General features: G+C 32.3%; 2 protein-coding genes across 2 annotated transcripts in view; both read right to left on the bottom strand.

Annotated features, from left to right (window-relative positions):
- LOC140671784 (neural cell adhesion molecule L1) overlaps positions 1 to 21,386 on the bottom strand; it is a 151,543-nt gene that overhangs the window by 104,147 nt on the left and 26,010 nt on the right. The window lies entirely within an intron of this gene.
- On the bottom strand, positions 17,878 to 19,962 carry LOC140672042 (uncharacterized). Its single transcript, XM_072903835.1, is given in 6 exon segments — positions 17,878 to 18,090; positions 18,092 to 18,228; positions 19,537 to 19,669; positions 19,671 to 19,769; positions 19,772 to 19,852; positions 19,936 to 19,962. Coding segments are annotated over 6 exon segments (690 nt in total).

Here is a 21,386-nt window from a genome sequence, read left to right on the forward strand (position 1 = left end):
GCTTACGTGTAATAACAGTCTCGGGAGAATTAAATCGTGAATTTACACAACGTTTTACTCTCACCAATATTATACACTTGCATTATGATTTTTCCGAGGAGCAGAAATTGCACACAGTTGGGCTACTTGTACCGTTATGATCTCTTATTCCCACGATGCTGATATTGCGTGCGCACGGGCAAGACAGTGGTAAGAAATTAGAAAAGCGCGACAAGAACAGTCATGGCCTACTTCGGATAATAAACGAGTACGCGTGGCAATCTCGCTCTGAAATACAGCTACAAAGTAAATAAAATGGGCGGACGGGAAACGAAATAAAGCATGAGATATTTCTGACACTTGATATCCTTTTATGCCGCGGACAGCCTTTCGTAGTAACATCATCAGAATATTTTTGTCTCCAGCGAATTTCCTTTTGAAACTCACCGCAACATGACGTCATGTGCTTACGTTAAATTTAAAAAAATTTAACAAGTTTGTTTGCACCGGTTTTACGATGGCTCTCGTTGAATATATCTCTACTTGATGAGTGTTAGTCCGTACACATAATCTCTTACGTTTCAGTTACCATCCAACAACTGCGGCTTCCGCAACAGCTTGCGGAAAAATGCAATAACGTACAATTTGCCCTTACCTAGAATCAAGATCTCGGTCTTGATATTGCTAACGGTTAAATATGCCATGCGACAAGACAGTAATCCCCCTTTCTTTACGATTTCTTTTCGCCTTCGAGAAATACTAGCATATAAAACAGCGGGACACGATACTTTCGATATTTCGCGGGGAGGGGTTGGGGGGGGAGGGGGCGGCGAGCCCCTTTTACGAACTACCCAATTTATCTCGCATAACAGGGGTGGCGCGCGACGCAATAAAATTCACGACGCGATTTTGCGCCGAGGTAGCCGAGCGTGTAGCGCGTACGATGGCGCTTAACATAATTCGCGAGGCGAATCGCCAAGGCTCGCATACGTTTGCCAGGCAACGCGCATTGTTTTCCGCGACCGATAATCGTATACAACGGATGCGGAAAGTGCGCCTTCTTTCCTTTCCTCCCCCTGCCTCCCTCTTTCCATCCCACGGTAGTTCCCGTAGGGAGCGCAAAGAATTCTGAGCAAGTGCGATCCAAGATGGCTTAGCGCCAAACAATCCGTATAAAACTCGCACCGGGGGTTTTCTCATCGAGTCAAGAGGAAATGTAAAAGAGCCGCTTCCGCGAAACAGACGGACAGAAATGGCGGATGTACGTAGCTAGAGGGGAAAATACAGGATAGAAGCAACGTGGATTGAAATCGATACTGCACTACGTAGGGGTAGAGGACCGCCGACGGTGAGGGAGGATGAAATGGAATGGTACAAGGGGCACGAGGGATAAAATGAAAGAAGAAGAGGAATCGTTTGAAAAGAACGCATATCGCCGGACGTAGAGATAGAAATAAACTGTAATACCGTATAAGATTATGTTATGCGATCGTGCGAAAAGAGAAAGGGATATAGGTAGGACTTCTTCCAATTGTATCACATCTGTAAAATTATTTATAAATCAACTGTTCGACAATATTATTGAGAACTATTTCAGAGTAAGACAAATAATAAATACCGAATTATTATTGCTAAATTATTCATGAGAATGGAGTCCATCATAATTTTCGAAAGATAGGTAATTCTTTTTAATCGAATAAACTCGTGTAACTTCTAACCCAGATAATTTTGTTAAAGTTTATTTCTATTGAAAAATTTAATTTTTAATAAGAAAAATACTTAACTCGCTGAGTTTGAATTAATTAATGTTTTAAGTTAACAGGTATCTCGAGACATGATAAGTGCATGTTGAATTATTAAAAAATTATCAAGAATTTTAATAGAATCTTTTGGATATTTTCAAATGCGACGTACATAAAATACATCGCGGGATTCAAAGAAATTGGAAGGGATGCTTTCAATGTATAAAAAAATTATATGATCCTCGTAAACCCGGCGACGTGACATAATCGTGTCGTTGTTTCTTGAATTTTAACGGTTGACGGACGTGACAGCGTGAATGCGTACACGGATATATGTACCGCAGAGTGATTAATTCATACGGTAAATATACGCCACGCGCTCGACCACCCTCGACGTAGCCGCGAGATAATTACCAATTAATTTCTCTCGGGAAATTTGGACGAAAAATTTATATTCGGAAAAGGGAATTCGATTTTTCGTAACGATAGTGCGGAAATAGAAAGCGGTGGGTGGCGACCAATTAAATTTCCCGATCGGTTTTATCGAGTTTCGTCGCGCGGTGAAGTGCTTGCATCGCTCGTCACGACAGGGTTTAACTAGGATTGCTTTGAACAACGTGATGTAATGTGTGCATACTCTAAATCTTTCTTCATCATTGAAAAGTGTCGGAAATTGGGGTAGGAAAACCAGTCGCAAAGGATATCTGAAAAGTAGACTCGAATTTATCTTACAATTCTTGAGAAAAAATGGACTTATACATACGATTATATAAAATTACATATATTATCAGATTTTTCATACATTCTAAATATTTACATCTAATTACAAGCATTTTTTTCTCGGATTAGAATTCGATTATCATCTCTCAATGAACATTTCACGTAACCCTGTTTATTTATTTATGTAATTGTAATAAATGGTATATGTAATATTATAATTTCGCCTAATAATTTGACTATTATCGGCAGCGAAGCAGAAAAATACCAATTTTGGTCTAAAAGTATCCTAGCCAGTCGGATATTTGCGCGCAATCGCGAATCCAATTAATACACGCTTTAATTGCTTTACACGAGCATGAGTTTTCGTTATATACAGGCGTTGATTATAATAACGGGTCGTGCGTGTTATAAAATCGAATAGCTATAATGCCTGCGCATCGATAGCGGCACATCATAATCGCGCTTCGCAAAATAATTGCTCCGGCGTTTATGCAAATGTATAGCTAATAGCAACCGCAGGGCGATCACCAGAATGTTATTAAACTTAATGGTCATCATCGTAGTACAAGTATATTAAGAATAGAACAAAGCTGCGATCCCCGGATAACCGAGAGCGTTTCATTCGGATAACACGAGACGGAAACGAGGCGAAAAAGTGAAAGAAATAACCGATAGGTTTCAAGGTAGGAGGATTCATCTGTATAGATGGATCGAGAGTGATTCTACGCATATGTACGATATAGTCATCACACATGCCGATGATATTCAACGGGGATGACAGTGCACAGTCCGCTGCACTTGCCGCTTAATGTCATCCTCAAGCCGCGTCCAGTACCATTAACACATGCGACATATCACGTTACACAAACGTGCGCAACCCAACTTCACGTTTGTGTACGTGTGTAATATGTAGTATATCTTTACGCAGGTATCATTTAAGGTCATTATTATATCCTTCGACGCGAGAATTTTTTTCGGATATTTATTCATCGTTAAAATCCGTACAACATTGAAAAACAAAGTAACTTTTACCGAAAACAACAATTAAATTCTTCTGTCGTTAATTTTAAATAAACAAAAAAATAGAACTAAAATCCTTCTCTCGATAATTAAAATTAAAAATAATAGAATTTCTCTCTGCGGTTTTATTGATTATTAATTTGGCAAAAGATTGCTTTTCTCCTATGTTGCGTGATTGCAAGAGTTTGAAGATTTTATATATATCTTATTTAAATTACAAAGAATAATTCAATGAATTTAATGAAAAAAAGTAATCGAAAACTTTTATTGTTAAAAGTATTTAAAAGTTTGTTATCGTTTTCTTTATTCTTTTATGGAAATATAAATATAAACATAAATATTTGATAAAGAATTTTATTTCGCATATATCCAAATTTTTTAAAAAACGAAAATAATTTCTTATAAACACTAGTAAATAGCGCTCGCTTTTTATATGAGCTTGTAATTGTTTCATTTTATTATATAAAGAAAGAAAGAAAAGCTATATATTTAAAATTGTTTTAATTATTTTTTTATTTTGTATATATAATTATATATATTTTTTCTTAGTATATATATATATACATATATATATATATACATATATATACATATATATAATATATAATGTTAATATATACACGTCAATATATAATATTTTTTTTACTCTTCTATAATTTTATAATATGTATCTAAAATTCTTTTTTTATTCTTCTATAATACAAAAAGATAAGTTATCTTTATATACATTTATATATGAGTATATTGTATATTAAAATAGAATTGATAAAAGAATTAATGGTTCTCGAGATATTGTTACTTCTGATTGATTTTAATTGATTTTGATATTTACCTTCACACTGTCACTCATTTACAAATATGTACGCGCAGAAAATATCAACACTTTTTCAAAAGGAATGTTAATATTGAATTAACAATAATACAGAACACAATTACAGGAACAAATTAATAGAATAATCGTAGCTTTTTTTCATCAATTCTTTCTATTTTAATACAATATATTTTTTAAGAGTGAGTGTAAAAATCATTTATTCTTTTATATAAAAGAATACGAGAAAAAATAATTTATATAAAATTAGATATAAAATAAAAAAGAATAAAGTACTTAAAGAATAAAGTAATTTTAAATATATAAATTAAATATATTCTTAGTAAATACAGATTATATGTATATGTGTATTGATTATCAGTAACTTTAAATTATAGATTTTTTTTTCTTTATTTAATAAATTTATTATTTAATAAATTGAAAAATTAAGCCGATAAAAAGAGCGTGGTTTGCAGTGCACTGTTTATTAGTCATAATAAAATTTTCATATGTGTTTTAATCTGCTTAAAAAAATTATACAAGCACGCACAATGTGCAACATATAAAATGTTTTCAATTTCTATATGTATTATTTTTAATTATTTTCCATAATCACATCTCTTCCTCGCATGAAGATTATCGTTGATCCAGAAGTGAAGACGGAACGAGTTTATGTCGGGTTTTTTTTTTGTCGAAACAACGATGGTGCAGCAGCTCATCGTTGTGTTACAACTGGTGACAGTTTTTTTTTTTTTTTTTTGCAACAACGCCTGCGGCGACAATGTCCGAGAATTTTTCTTCCCGCACAATATGCGTCGAGGAAGAGAGAAAAAAAGGATTGAGGAATCTCAGCGTAATCCTCGGGTGAGTGTTGTTTTGCGAGAAGTGATACGTTCGTTTGTAGATGCCCGACATAATATCGTGATAAATATTTGGTAGAGGTAAACGTGAAATTGAAGCTCTCACGCGCTCTCCAGGTATTTTTCAAGCATATTTCTTTACACATGGGGCTCAGGCAGCTCGAAATAAATTCGCAGCATGCTGAATAAATGTGCCGCGCGTTAAAGATGCCGTTTGTAACATTTCATAAAACGTGTTAAAAATTTATCTCAACATGTTAAAGCAGATTCTACATTACTTATCGTTCTTTTGAACAAATGCCGAAACGATTTAAATTGGATTTAGTGCGCTGCGTATAAAATATAAATTCGCGATTAAAATACACAAAGTTAACAATTATTTATATTATTATAAAGATTCAAGCACATTTCATTATCACAATTTTTTATGTATGCAAATTCTTTGTTCTTTTGAAATGTATTAACGCTAAATGCTTGACGCATACGTTTATATTATAATTACGCCCCTTCCCCCCCCCCTAATGTGATTTGGAGGAAGTGTACGTTTAACTAAATGACAACAATATCACAGGATTCTAATAATGTACCATCATGTCAAAATCCCGCAACGTAATGTGACGTGACAGCATGCGTAACAGCGGTTTCTCCATTTCACACTTCTCCGAACTGTCAGAGCATTGCGGCCACTTCTCTAACAGAGATGTGCGTTAGTCTGTGAGATGCACGGAACGTAAAATAACCCGCCTGTTTTAATGAGCGCAAGAAACAATGCAAATTCCTGTTATTTAATTCCTGCTGCAGGAATTCGTGCGTTGAAGCAAAATAAAACGATAGCAGTGGCTTGCATTTATTTTTTATTCACAATCAGTTATGTTTGTTTTACGTGATGATTTTTCTCGCGCAAAAAGTTGGCGGTAAAAATTGAAAACATAGTATCATAAAGGGAGAAGAAGAAGAAGAAGAAGAAGAAGAAAAGGAAAAATAAAAATTTTTGTTTGCAGTCTTGGCGTGATTTAACAGTAACAGCCAGTAGCCAACGGGCTTTGACGTACAAACGCATCTAAATACAAAAGGCGGACGCGAAACGTGAACGCGAGTATTCGCTGCTTTTCGCGATGCGAAACGGAAAGGGATGCGTTTTTCACGGAAAAATTCGCTTCGATTAAAATCATCGAGATTCGATTAAATCCTCGAGAGCGATAAAGCGTGGAGGACAGGGTGACAATCTCACCTGAACAGTTGGATAAGCGAGCAGCAGCCGGATGCTGAAGCCATCCAGTGGCATGTCCGTGGTGAATGTCGCACATGCCGACAACCGCATGTTATTCAATTCCGTATTCATTACGCGGAAGACAACGCGACGTTTCGCGATCGCTGCGGGCGGTCGCGTCTCGTTAAGGGTTGGCTTTTCACCTACGACTCTGATGCACGCGAATCGCACGTCGTCCTTGTCGTCGTTGTCGTCGTCGTCGTCGATTCAACACGGCACACTGCGAATTGATTATGCTGTGATTGCAATCTTCGTCAACAATGATCTATTGTCTCTATTAATATAATATTTAATTAAATTTAGATGTAATAAAAAGTAAATATAAAGGGTTAAAGAATTAAGTATGTTCTATATTAATGTATTAAATATATAAATTAAACATACGTTTTGCCCCGTATGATTTTGGCCATTTTCAGTGTTATAATCACACGTAATGTCAAAAAATAGCACACACAGTGTCATATTTTATATTCAAAAGCAAACAATAAAATAAAACCGAATTTAATATGTTATATATAAATCTTTGTCATTTAAATTTAAAAAAAGAAATAAAAATTTTGATTGTTTTAAAACATATCTCTCGATTTTATCAGAGAACGTCTCTGATAAAATGTACGTCATTTTATGTCAAGAATGGTAAAACTATAATAAATAACGCAATTAAACCAACTAAAAGCTTGAACATCGTGGTTCTTTAGCCATATTTACTTTTTACTGTTTTGACAATAGGAGAGCCTGATTATATATATTTTATTATTTTTAATTTTGATAAAAACTAGTTAAATCTTTTATCTTGCAAGGAACTTTTTATCTATTATGCTTTGCGATAATATGATAACATCCGCTTTAAAATAATTTCGTTTGAAAAAAAAAAAGAAAAAAAATTTGTAAAATTGTCCTTCGAGAGTCCTTATACACAGTAAATATTTTTAAAAAATTTTACAAGTTTTGCAAAGGTTAATTCAAAAAAATGAGGAAGACACTGTATGTGCGTTTTCTCGACGTCGGCAACACCGTATACAGATATACTTCGTGCTACAAAATATAAAGCATCGAAAGGAGGAGAAAATATCGCAAAAGGCATTTGCCGTGCCATCGGCGACGATAATAACGATAACATTGATCGTGCGATGTTTATTCAGGCAGGCGCCCTTTCGGAAAAAAGGAATAAAAAAAATATTACAGGGACAATTTACGTGGCGCGGGTGGAATCGAAAATATCGAGGGTCTACACGGTTCAGCTGACCAGCGATATATACAATATATATAATATGATCGCGATCGCAGGAATTTAATTCTTTCTCGGTGTTTCAAATCGTCGGCGGTCGCAAGTTAATTTCGACGCGTCGCTGCTTAATAGATAAAAAGCGCCTTGTACAACTGGCGGCGTGTTATGCGCCAGTTACAGAAACTACCAGTACAGAGAGAACTGAATCCGTGTACCAGAGGGTTTGCCAATTGTACGAGTTAGATAGGTAGGAAGGGTAGAAGTTGAAAAACAGAAGGGATGCCTAAATGAGCGTCTTCGTGTTTATATCAGCAAAAAATTTCTACCGAAGCCGTTGTATTTGCCGTAGAAAATAGCCCGGCAAAGTCCCTCATTTACGAAATTTGCACCGTCGCGTCGCGTCGGTTGGGTGAATTAACTAATAATAAGAGAACTAATAATAGAAAGAAGCGTGTATTGCGCCAACTTTTTATACACGAATTTATATTATTCTGATTGTTATTATTACAAAATATAAAACGCATATCTATTAAATTTATTCAAACAATATTAAAAAACACGTAATAATAATACAGAAAAGAAAATAGAAAGAAAACTTACAATAATGCAAATTTGTATGTAATATATATTCTAAAAGAGATATATTTTTTGTTATTATCTAAAATAATGGGCACCATTTTATAGTTTAATTAATATTATATTAATAAATAATATAAATAATAAACATAAATAATTGTTTTATACTTTATTGATATAATTGTTGTATAAATATTATTTGTAATATTAATTAAAATATATATAATAATTTCTCTTATTTTTTCATATAATAAAAAATACATCTTTCTTAGAATATATATTACATATGAATTTTTATTTTAAGACTCTCAAAATTCATGTTGTTGGCAGTTTAAATATTAAAGACACATTTAAAACGCTTTCTTAATTTCGAATTTTACTTTCAAACAGAATAATAAATTAGCAGAAAATCTGATCGGGGGAGACCTACATTAACATAAAGAGACGAGAATGATAGAATAGATAGCAAATCATTCCCTCTTTGTGTATAATTGATAGTATCGAATTCTGTTATAGTCCGAAAAGTGCATCGTTCTGAATGCATCGATCCATACTGATCACGCATAACGATACCATTGATTATGCTATATGCACATCCGGTGCTTTTTCCTCCTCCGTTATTTTAACATTATACCTATATACAGAAACGCGTATACGCAGCTCGTGTCAATAGCCGACACGAGAGGTCAAATTGAGAGAGGTAGCGATTGTTTAAATATTGATAGGTTTTTATCATGTAAAAGATAACATGGAGTTATTTTAAAAGTGTTAGCTTTATTAAATTTAATTTATTCTTTTATCAAAAAAATAGAGATTAGTTTATCATATCAAAATATTTTTGTACATTAATAAAATTAATAATAAACAGTGTATGTAAAGATTAAAGAATAACGGTATAAATAATAATCCATCTCAAATTTTTGCTGTAATAAAATGTCAAAACTTTAAAAACTTTAAATAAAAATTGTATTTTAAAATATATGTAACATTTTTGGTATACTTTATATGAACCTCAATCTATTGAAGTTATAAACTACAATCATTTCGCAGGCGATTGTGAATAGTAGACAATATTATTTGTCACTGTGGCAATAACATTTTCGCGCAATTTCACAGTCATAACCATAGTAATTACACTTTTTTAATTTTCCTTTTATACTTATATTTTAATAATTAAATTTCTCTTTCTTCTTCGAAAAATTTGCATTAAAAAAAACGCATATGAAAGATTAAAGATCAGTCTTCCTTCACATTATGATACATACATTTTACACGTGGAGACAATATACGAAAACACTATGCGTAAATGTAATCTCTAGATAGGTGCATGTATATGACACGATAAATTATGTTTCGTGTCTCCTACAAAGTAGGAAAATGTCTGTTATTTCCCTTTTCATTTCTGCAGCGCTATTAACAGCACATTTCCATTACTTGCGTTTCCAGCGTCATGAGTAGTACATTCTGAGCTTTAATAATTTTCAACATGGTCTTTGCTTTATTTTATGGTAATGCGAAGTTTCAACCGGACGTCACGGTTTTAATAATTTCTAAAATGGCGAATATATTCCATAGCCGGTTTTTGGAAAGTTTCCGCCATTATACCGGTGCAAATTGTAAAATAGTCGCCTTGCGACTGCTAGAGAGAACAACATCCTAGTGTTTCAATAAGAAGTGACGCATGAAAAATGCAAAAATCGATATCGTCCTGTTTTCTTCGTTAAATTTTTATTCCAACTTAACGCGCGAAAACTTTGCACGAGTATTTGCTGCTTAATAATTTAAACACTTTTTTCGCAATTTTAGTTATATAATTACTTTAACTTTGGCAATTATAATATCATTTATATTTTATTGATATAAATTTCACTAATTAGTTTATGGTAGTATTTTAATTTTTTGTTGGTCTCATCATTTTGATATGCACATAATAAAGCCGAATGAATTATGTTAATTTCCCGATTAACTATTATAATTTTGTTAGTGAAGTTCTAATCAACGTTACAAAATGTTAATCAGCGGTTGCGCGCATTTACATCTATCTTCCAGATATATTTTTTGCAGCGAAATGTTCACTCGCACATTGTACTACGGTTCGCATGCACGTAAATGTACATTCAGCGCAGTCGGATTGACATTCTATCTAGCCGAACACACTGCGAATAATTCTCAATATAAACTAGAGAGAGAGGAAGCTTTTAATCGTGTGCCCGGTTATTCCAGGCGGGGGAAATTACAGTCGCCGAGTGGGCGAGATGAAACGAAGAGGAGGAGGGAAAAGGATGGAGATCTTGGTAATTGATGCAAATTAAAATTGTAATGAACGCCCAGTCGCGCTTCGACACTGTGAATTAGCGTGAGTGTGGTGATGCACGCCCAGACAGAGAGAGAGAGAGAGAGAGAGAGAGAGAGAGAGAGAGAGAGAGAGAGAGAGAGAAAGAGAGTACTGCACGATACTTTTCTTCCTTCGTTTTGTTCCTTTTTGCGATATTCGCGATGACCCGTGTCACTCAGCCTCCGGCGCAGGACCGGGACTTAGTTGTCTGTGTATCTCGAGAGGCAAAGGTAAAATTTACATCCCCTTTCATCGTCTTGAATTTTTGAACGTCAAACTTTTATTTGAGATCTCTTTTTGGGTTAAGACGATACGTGGATAAAGTCGTGTTATTTTATGTATGTATTGAAAACATTGTGTTTTATTTATCTTACGTACATAGTATATTTCTATTTATCTGATACACTGTCTTTTATATGTATATTTTTCGAAAATATCTGCTCTAAATAATAAGAATCTCGAGTAGTAGTAAGGAAATTATAAATTATCTCAAATACCCCTTACATTGCCAAACATCCCTTGTTTAACATTATTAGAGCAATTTTTAACGCCTCTGAAACCGACCCTGCCTCGGTGTTACTGAGGCGACCTTCTCCTGCATTTCTTGGCAGTGCTCGATGTAGAATCCACACCATTGGCGAATCGAGAGCACCAAACTAGGACGTGCCCGGAATTCGCCGACTGGATTCATTTACGGTCCGCCGAGTGATAAGAATTTAATCGCGTATTAACATAAGCCAAAGTTGCAGCTATCGGGGATTTGGAGAACGTGTTATCGAGCGCTCTGTAAGTTCGTGAGGCATCTACGTGACGTGGGAACAACTCCAGCAACTCTCTTATTTCAAATATTTTTCTCTTTTTACTTTATCTTTTGCTTTACCTATTAGGAAATCGGTACTGATCTTGAGTAGCAAATTTGTAGATGCAGAGAGTCTTAAAACTCACGGCTTTAATTTTAATAAGATTCTCTGATGAATTTCTAAACAATTTTGTTTTGATATAAACATTGAAGATTAAACTGGAAGTCTTGACATTACAAGTAAAAGAATATGTAAGACACATATAAATTATAGAAATATAAAATACATCAAAAATATAAAAAAGATTTTAATCATAGTTTAAATAATAATTTGTCTCGCGTTACAAGAATAACTGGAAAATAGTTTTATTTCAATCTTTTGAGAAAAAAGATTTATGCTGTTTTAATAAAAACAATATTTTTTTTTTTCTGAAAAAGCAATATCATTTTATTTATCTCTAATGGAATAACTACGGAAATGAATCATCTTGGATACTAATTGCAGAAAAGAGTTCTGGCACAATAGAGCTATGCGCACGATAAGAGTTTAATCGCATATTAATATAAACTTGGGCTACAAATCAGGATGCTATCCGAGTATCTGGAAAACTTGACAATGCGTAACTTCTTAAAATAGTTTAATGATCCACAAAGAATATATATGAGCTACGGAAGAGAAAATTCACTTGATAATTTTGCTTGAGAAATTCGCTAGATTTGTCTTCATTTCTGTGTACATAATACTGTGTTTAATTCGCTTATAAAGCATCAATAATAATAAGAAGCCTTTAAAATATATACAAAGAGAAAAAGTCTATATTAAATCAAAATTAATTGTTTTAAAAATTATTAAATAACCAGTGCACTACTGTGTTAGATTTAAAAAAAAAAAAATATATATATATATATATATATATATATATATATATATATATATATATAGACACACAATAATCTTGTATTTCTTCAAATTATATACGAACAACTCTCATCATATATTATATATTAAGTAATTATAAAATAATTCTTGGCTGGCTAATAATTTTTTAATTGCGAAAAGAAACGCATTCATTATATGTCAATTTTATAATCATTATCTTGCGAGTAGAAAACGTGTTCTAATAAAACTTATATCTTCCGGTGCCAGCATTTGTTAGTAACTGTCGGCCTTTATTCAAGTGTGTCCTCTCGCGTCTATACATATATTCTTCTCGTTCCCATTCCTATTTTCTTGCAGTTTGACTGCACGGACGTTTAGATACGTTTCATAAGTTATCTTCATTTTCCCAGAATTTTACTTGACAAAATTGGGTATTATCTCGTAGCAATTTCGCGAGTGGATCTCTTATTACTTCGTTACGTTTCGTGCAAGAATAGTTTCCACTGTTGTCTGTATTTTTGTTTAACTCATCATATTGTATTCTCGTGGTCTAATTTCTCTGTACATTCGTGTATATATAACTGTTTTATTTACCATAGTCATGCATTTGCGGAGATATTTTTGCATTTTCAGATGAATTGCATTTTTTCCCAATTCATTTGCGACGCAGCAAAACAGATTGGTTAATCATCTGCTAAAAATTGCAATTTTGATATTCTCCGATCAAATCATGATGCGTGAAATGATAATGATGCTGATTATTAATGACTGAATTAATGAAACCCATTTAATCTGTACGAGCAATTATTTTAATGTATGATATTAGGTTCATTAGTATGACCATTTCGTATCCGATTATATTTTATAATCCTATTGTGGTTTCGATTGTTTCACCTTTGATTTCTCTGTCTGGTAATCGCAAATTATTGGCGAAATAATAATTAATTGAAGTACAATTTTACATAGATTATATTTTGTTATGATGTAAGCTTATATCTGTTAAAGAAAGATAATAAAAGATATTTTTAGAAAGGCGAGACAGTCACATTTTTTTTTTTTTACAAAAAGAAAAATTGAAGAAGTAATTTCCTCTGCATATATGTATGGTTATGTCTATGTGAAATGTCGGCCTATAAAATTAAAAATGGCTAATAATATTACACTATTATTTATGATAGATCTGTGAATAAATTGTTACAGCATTGGCAATTTAATATTCGATTCGGTTTTATATTTTGAGAAATTTTTACTGACACATTTCAATTGTTTGAAGAAATTACGGTTGTAATTTTCAAATTTGTATTTTTTAAATAATATGTTATTAGCGACTATTCTCTTATCTATTATGTATTTTAATTATATATTCTATTCTGTTATCAAATTTTAGTAGTTGTAGAAAAAAGGATTATATTAAGACAAGTTATAGATTTACAAAACATTATTTATGCACGAAACTCTACAATTTTTTACACGGTACTAATAAAATTTCGTTAAAAATAGAAAAATAATAATTTCATCGATAATATTATATTGCTTTAATTTCCAAAGATATACTTGTCCTATTTTATTATTGCAAATTTAAGATATTTCTAGACGATATTATCTTCTTATTATACCTCTATTTAACATGTGTGATCTCTCTTGTAGAAAAACTAATATAATAACTCTATTGATTAAATAATACACACAAACATATATATACATATGTATATATATGTTTGTGTGTATTATTTAATCAATAGAGTTATTATATTAGTTTTAAAATTAGTTTGCAATTTAAGCAGATAACATTTAATTATTTATACTCGCCTATAATTGGATTTTGTGTTAAAAATTAATTTAATTATAGTAATGAGAATGTTCTTAAATAAGATGTTCTACAAGAAAGATCACACATGTATAATATAGGTATAATAAGAAGATAATATTGTATGTATATACATATATATATATATATATATATATATATATATATATAATAAATAAATGAAATCAGTGCTCTCTTAAATATAAATTAAGAACAATAAATTACAAACGGCAATGGAGAGCAAAAATATGTATATATATATATATACATATATACATATACACATATATATAAATTTAGGAATATTTATTAGGAAAATTTGGAATATATTTTTCCAACCGCGCAATAGAACTTATTTATGGACAATGAATTTTTTGCTAACGACTACAAATAATTATATCACATCAAATCCGCAACAAATAAATAATTGCAACATGTTTACTTCATGTTTCATAAAAAAAAGAGGAAAGAGAGAGTTTAAAAATGTATAATAAAAATATGAATGTATAATACGACATATAATAAAGAAATATATAAGAGAATATAAAGATATGTTTATATATATATATATATATATATATATATATATATATTATTTTTTATAAGGATATATTATACATATCTCAGAAGAAATGTAATTATTGTCATATAAGAAACTCTGCCTTTCTCTTTTCTCTCTAAATAAAAAAACAAAACACAAATATTTGCAGACGGAGGAACAAAATTGCTTAACTAAGACCTTAATGAGCAGATCTTCCCTCTCAACGCGCTGTCTGTACAGGATGGAAAATCGGAGACGGGATCCTTTAAACGAACCCCGGCGCAGTGACGATGAAAAGCTAACGAAGGTTTGTCAAAGGATGAATTCGTTTCGCTCTCTTTATGCTATACAAGTTATTCCGACATTCCAACACTCTCAAAATATCAAATATCAAGCTGTATGACTGTATCTTTAATAGAATAATATCTGAAAAATTAACTAGTCAAGTTACTTGATAATATGATTATGCCATGAAAATTATATTTGACGCTTATATGCAATTTTTTAATTATTACTTGATATTATTATGTCATAAAAATCATATTTGACGGTTATATGGAATTTTTTAATTATTATTAGCTTGCAACTTGTATGATATAATTCTAGTTTTCAGCAATATATGTAAATTACAAAATTGTTAATTTTTCTTTTTCAGACTGATGTTTGAAACGCGCACAGTTTGTCTAGTAGAATTTCAAAGAAAGGGAACAAACTACAAGTTTTGAGAATAGTCAAACAATTCTTACATTCTCTCATTCATTACATAGTAGATACGTTTAACAGTAAAGACTCTAACAAGCTAAAGTGGCAGCAATCTAGCTTTATCTGCGCTTAACGTTCGCATGACCTACAAAACTATTGGCTGTTCCAGATCTTTATCCAATTTTGCCTAGAAACTTAATCCAATATCAAATTTTTAGTGCGTTTGAACATAAGAAGTGAAGGAATTTAAAGAATCGGGAACATTTGTAATTTGAATTTTACGACCTTTTTGTTCTTCAATTTAAGTTAAAAATATTTTAAGAACTTTTTTCAATTAGATAACTAAAGACTTATAATAATTATTAACAAAGCATTTTTTATGATTATAATTAAGATGTAAAAAACCGGCAAACATTAGATATAAAAATCTCTTTATTATATTATTAAATATTATTATATTATTATAAATATTACATATACTATAAGAGATTTTATTATTACTTTTGAAATTATGTTGTTTTAATTCTTACACATAAAAATATATATTTTGTTATACATGTAATAATATCACATCAAAATATATGTAGACATATTAAAAGTATATGCTAGACTTAATGAGTGTTTTCCGCGCGTTTTTTTTTTATTATATATAACATAAAAGAGCAAAGAAAATCTTTTTCTCATCAAGCGAGGTGATGAGATGAACCAGATAGCGGACCAAGAACAGAAAAATTCCAAAGAGAAAAGAAAATGTCAAAAACTCGTGGAGTTGTTCGAGCGCATAGTTTTAGTTTGTTCGTTACACAAGTTCGGTTTGTTTGTTACATAAAATTGACATAGTACTCCAAAGCCATCCGTTGAAATAAAATCATTCTTCGTTCTTTCACACGACAATATTTTTACTGGAAACCGGAAGTTCTTATGTTGTCTCCTGCGCGCTTGATTCGCGTTTTACTAATATAAGAACGAAACAGTGTTTTAATAAGATAAGCAAGACTCGACAGAAATTAAATCTCATTCAACCATTGAGTTCGACCATTACTTCTCTTGTACTTCTATTTTTGGAAATAAAATATGTAAATATATTATATAGCGCTTAAATATATTTTATAATATATATTTACGTATTATATTTGCAAAGTATTATATAGTACATAATGTTATAAATTAATATTTATCTATTATAAATTAAATTATATATTAAATTATAAATTAGGATAAGTATTATGTATATATGTATACTAGAAATTAATAATCTAAAAAATCTAAAATTTTGTTGGACAAAATTTAAAATTTAATGTTTTATTTAATATTATTGACACGTGAATATCTATATATAAATTATATATATTTTCTGTATTTTTGTTAATATATTTTCTGTATTAATTTTTTTTAATCAAAATATAAACATATGTATATCTCAAATTTTTGTCGTAAATGTTAGATATTTCGAAAGCGCAATAGTTTTCTAAAGAGCTGAATTTTGCACATTGAATAAATTTAGCACACTTTACAAATATGTCGCTATTTCGCATAGCATCCCATTCTTTATCTTGCTTACATTTTTATCTCACTAGTTCCTGCTTATCTCGCAAAGCTAGGATCTAATCTGCGATGTAAAGCCGATTCAGTATGATCAAAAGATTCATCCAAAAAGCTATAAATAACAGTCTCCATTTTCTACGAATTGCATCGATCGATGGGCATCTTTTCGCAAAGGAATTCAACGGTACTTTGTCGGTGATATATTATCGGCGTTTACGTATCCTGACCTCTTGTTTATCTCCAGCAGTTATCCTCGAACTAGATAATCGAAAATCCCTTGTTAAATGTATCTATCTAACTAAAGTAATCTATTATTTGAAGCATCATTAAGAGATTTTACATCGAATCGTCAAATTGCAACACAGTCGAGATTGCATTTATTAAATTTCTAAAACATTTTTTGCAAAATTAAATGTTTACAAATAACTGTAGTAATTCTGTATTGTTTGTTGTAAATATTTAAAAAATTGTGTAAACATTGTAATATATAAATATATTTCTATAGATTATATAAATGTAATGGCATAAAATTAAAACTGCATCGTTATGTCGGATTAAAAGTTACAAATTGACTATTGATTTTCTGTGCATTCCTATTTTCTGAAATATAATATGTAAATATATTTTATGCGCGTAAATATATTCCATAATATATTTACATATTATATTTTAGAAAATAACGATGCAGTTTCAATTTCACACCATTATATTTATGTAGTTCATATAAATATATTCATATGATAGAGATTAAAAGTTTTCAAACGGAAATAAACTTGCACGGGTGGATAATTAAAAAAAAATTGAATGGAGAGATTTGAAGATATATATATATATATATATGTATATAAAATATATATAAAAGTAGATTGAGCGCAGCGATTACAATTAATCGAGGGAAGAAATGACGTTTCTCTCCGATCGAGGAAAAAAAAGGAATTAACCGTGCGATCGGTTATTCGAATCTATTTTCCGGATCACGTGCGCGACGACGGTATCGCCGGCCCGAAACGCACTCTCGAAACGAGTGTAAGCAGCGAGATTGAGTTTTGCGGAATCGCTCCTCGTTTACCGCGCAAAATCTCCATCAAATTCCATCAGATTCGGCGATCGAGCCCGAGCGATTCGATGGCAACGTTTATACCGTCGAAGACGAGGGCCCGCTCGCTCGCTCAGTCTATTTGTCACCGATTGATTTGATTCGCGGACGGTCGCGCTACCAGCTATCCGCTCGATCTGCCAGAGATTAGGTCCGGCGGCATTCCCAAAATCCAGACGGCCGGTAGAGCTATCCGGGCAATGCGCTCCATCGAATCCCGTCGAATGTCGCTGCATTTCTCGCGACAGTAAAATCGAGTCTCGCAGATGGATCCGCGCCAATCCCGAGTAAGCGGACAAATGTTTTACGCGTATCGCTTCCTGTACAAGTGACGCGCCATGTAGGCATATTATGCGGTGACGAAAAACGCCAAATGAATTCTTTATCACCATCTTTTTACGCTCTCCCGTTCGCTTCGAGTCCTCTCCAATCTTTTATCTTTCCGTTACATGAGATTTGCATTATCGCTACGCTTTTCTCAGCATAATAAAAATATAATTATAAATTTTTATCGTAGAAGAATGTTTTTTATCTTTAGTTTCTTCTTAGAAAGAATGTGTGATGTAACTGTCAAGATATAATGCAATGCTTTATTTTACACACAACCTGTCCTCCTCACTTTCTCTTTCCATCCAGTATAACTTCCATTCGCTAGATTCGTCTGTTTATATTTTTCCTCTGTCATTCTTCTTCCTAATATATCCCATTACTCTTTGACTTCTCTTCTTTTCGCTTTTCCTTTTTTATACCAGCATTGTATATTCTCTCGTAAAAATATAGGAGATATTACAATACGTCAATCTGTCTCCTTCATTTGCCAGAAACATTTTACTCTACTTTTAAGCCATTTCGTAAAAGAAATGACAATTTTTTTTATACATTTAGACATAGAATAGTATATATATATATATATAATTGTGTTTTAGCGATGGAAATAAACGAAAAACAAAAGGCTGGAGAAAGGATGAAATTAATAAAAATTATTTGTCTTGTTTTTTACAGGTGGCCAAAATAAGTTATGGCGTAGTGCGTTAAATTGACCGCATCAGGTTAATGACATCAGAATCGCGTTCGGGAACTTTAACCAAAGGGCACCGAATGCAGAATTAAATTTAAGCGAGATGAAACGAGCCGCAAAGGACGCGGACTGAAAATGCGGTGCATGCTGCTTTTAACGCGTTACGAGAAACATGGACAGCGAAAACTCGCGGGTCGCAGAGATAAACACACGAACGAACGTTGCGTAAAGATTTAAACGATAAATCGTACTCGTAGAGCACTTTAAATTTCTCTTATATTGTGACATTAAAATCTCAATATTCGTACCCTTAATAAAATCGCGAATTAAAAACTTACATTTATGGCATTTAATTATTCAATCACTGTCCGACTTTATTTCCGGAATAAAAATTATGTTTATTATTTCTAAAATATTTCCATCCATAAAAGTTTTCACTTAATTGTAAACTTGAGCAATTATCTGTCGACTACATTATTAACATCCGATCATAACGTTCATATATATATATAATAGACAAATAATTACTTTTATTAATTAAGAACTGAAGTTTTCAATAAAAAATAAGAATCACCGAGATTATCGCACAAACGGTGAAGGAGGAATTAACTACAAGCTCTGTTGTTATCGCGCAAATGTCCGTATTGAACTATCCACGTGTTTATTGCGTTCAATTTGGTTGGTAGCTGCAAGACGAAGAGAAGGGCGATTAGCACAATCGAGGAATAGAGTGTCCCCTCTACTCTCTACAATGGCTTTCATAGCTACGAGACAGCGTCGAGTGTCGGGGCTCTCGTAGATGGGATCGTCCTCAGGATTTGGCAGCTGAAGGGGATTATGATATAGCAGGGCCCCTTTATGTCGATTCGACAACAGCTTCGAGGTACCGCTGCTGGCGTCACACGCGATCGTCCTGCACGGCATACCTGAATCAAATTCCGCGTAAGATGCACTAGCATACCGAACACGGCAGTCCGATGCACGTGCCGCAATATGAATACCTCCGTACTTTGGCTATGAATTGCGATTTTTCCATACCTCACTAAGCGCGGACGTGCTATCGTCGTTATCCTGTATATCGAGTAATCGAATTACTTCACGTCACGTTTAATATCATTTAAAGCGATACTTCTGTCAAAAATGACTCTCTTAAAATCGATGTCCGTTGTATGCAATATATATTTCGTATATTTATTATTTTAAATATAAAGTCAAATATCATTGCTTTATGAAATTATTTTCCATTATTTTTATAAAATCCTCCGCATGTTCTTATGAGATTCTCATCATTTCGCGTACAATTTCTACTTCTCTTGATCGCGAAAGTTCATAGCTCAGAGATGAAGTTTCTTGTTCTTGGTGGTTCTGTCGTTTCAGTGTGACCAGAGTGAACCCGAACGTGAATGCTTGTATGGCCGTAGTCTCTTCTCGCGAGGAAGCGTGCAACAGAGCGAGCCACCACCAATCGGCATTCCCTAACTTGGTGCGCTTGCTAATTCGAACTTGTCCGCGGACACATTGGCGAAGTGCGGAATGAACTGGCAGTCATGTCGTATGTTCGTGTTGTCCATTCTGACGCTTCCCTGACGAAAGTTCCAGGGAACTTTCCTGCCAAAAACACTTCGTCACACCATCACACAGGAGCGATCACATTCGTGCATGACGTAGCAATAATCAAGAGTTTCGGTCAGTCCAAGTCCGTATCGGCCATGTCACTTAATTTCTAGTTAAACGCTTTCGAAAATCGGAGATATTCGAGAATATCGATTTAACTATTGTTTGTTTCAGAATAGTTTCACTAACTCGTTCGGGTAGGCGAACGTCTGTGCATCTTTGCGCATTTTGTCCAAAGAAATCTTAAGAATAATGATGTGTATTATATATGAATAAATTAATATAAAATAATGTCTATAAAATTATTCAAAGTTGCTATCGATGCAGATAAATCATTCACTCAATGCAAAAAACGTTCGATGAATAATTTTAGCATTTGTATAAATTGTTATGAGAAAGTTGATAATTTCCATATCAAAATTCTTATATAATTAAAAAATACAAACTAAATTGTATAAATATGTATTAAAGCATGAAACTGTTTATGTATCCATTTTTTATTATTATTGTGACAATAAATATTAAATCATTTTTTAAATTATTCATTTATTTTAACTTTATTTTAACATGATATTATCCGAACGTGATATATTACAAAACATTTATTCAGAAAAAGTTAATCACTTTCATTTTAAACTATAATGAAAATTTTATTAAGGAAACATTATTTTATTGTAAAAATATTAATATTATTTTTCTATAAGAGAAAATAAGTATAACGTGAATTTGAAAGAAGTGAAAAAAAATTTAAATAAATGTCAAATTTCATATTTCAGTTTGAAAAATAATAATCACCATTTGTTTAATCTTAAATCGTTTATCCCTGAAGGAACAATATTTTATTCT

Source organism: Anoplolepis gracilipes, chromosome 12 (assembly GCF_047496725.1).
Source record: "Anoplolepis gracilipes chromosome 12, ASM4749672v1, whole genome shotgun sequence".
Lineage (NCBI taxonomy): Eukaryota > Metazoa > Arthropoda > Insecta > Hymenoptera > Formicidae > Anoplolepis > Anoplolepis gracilipes.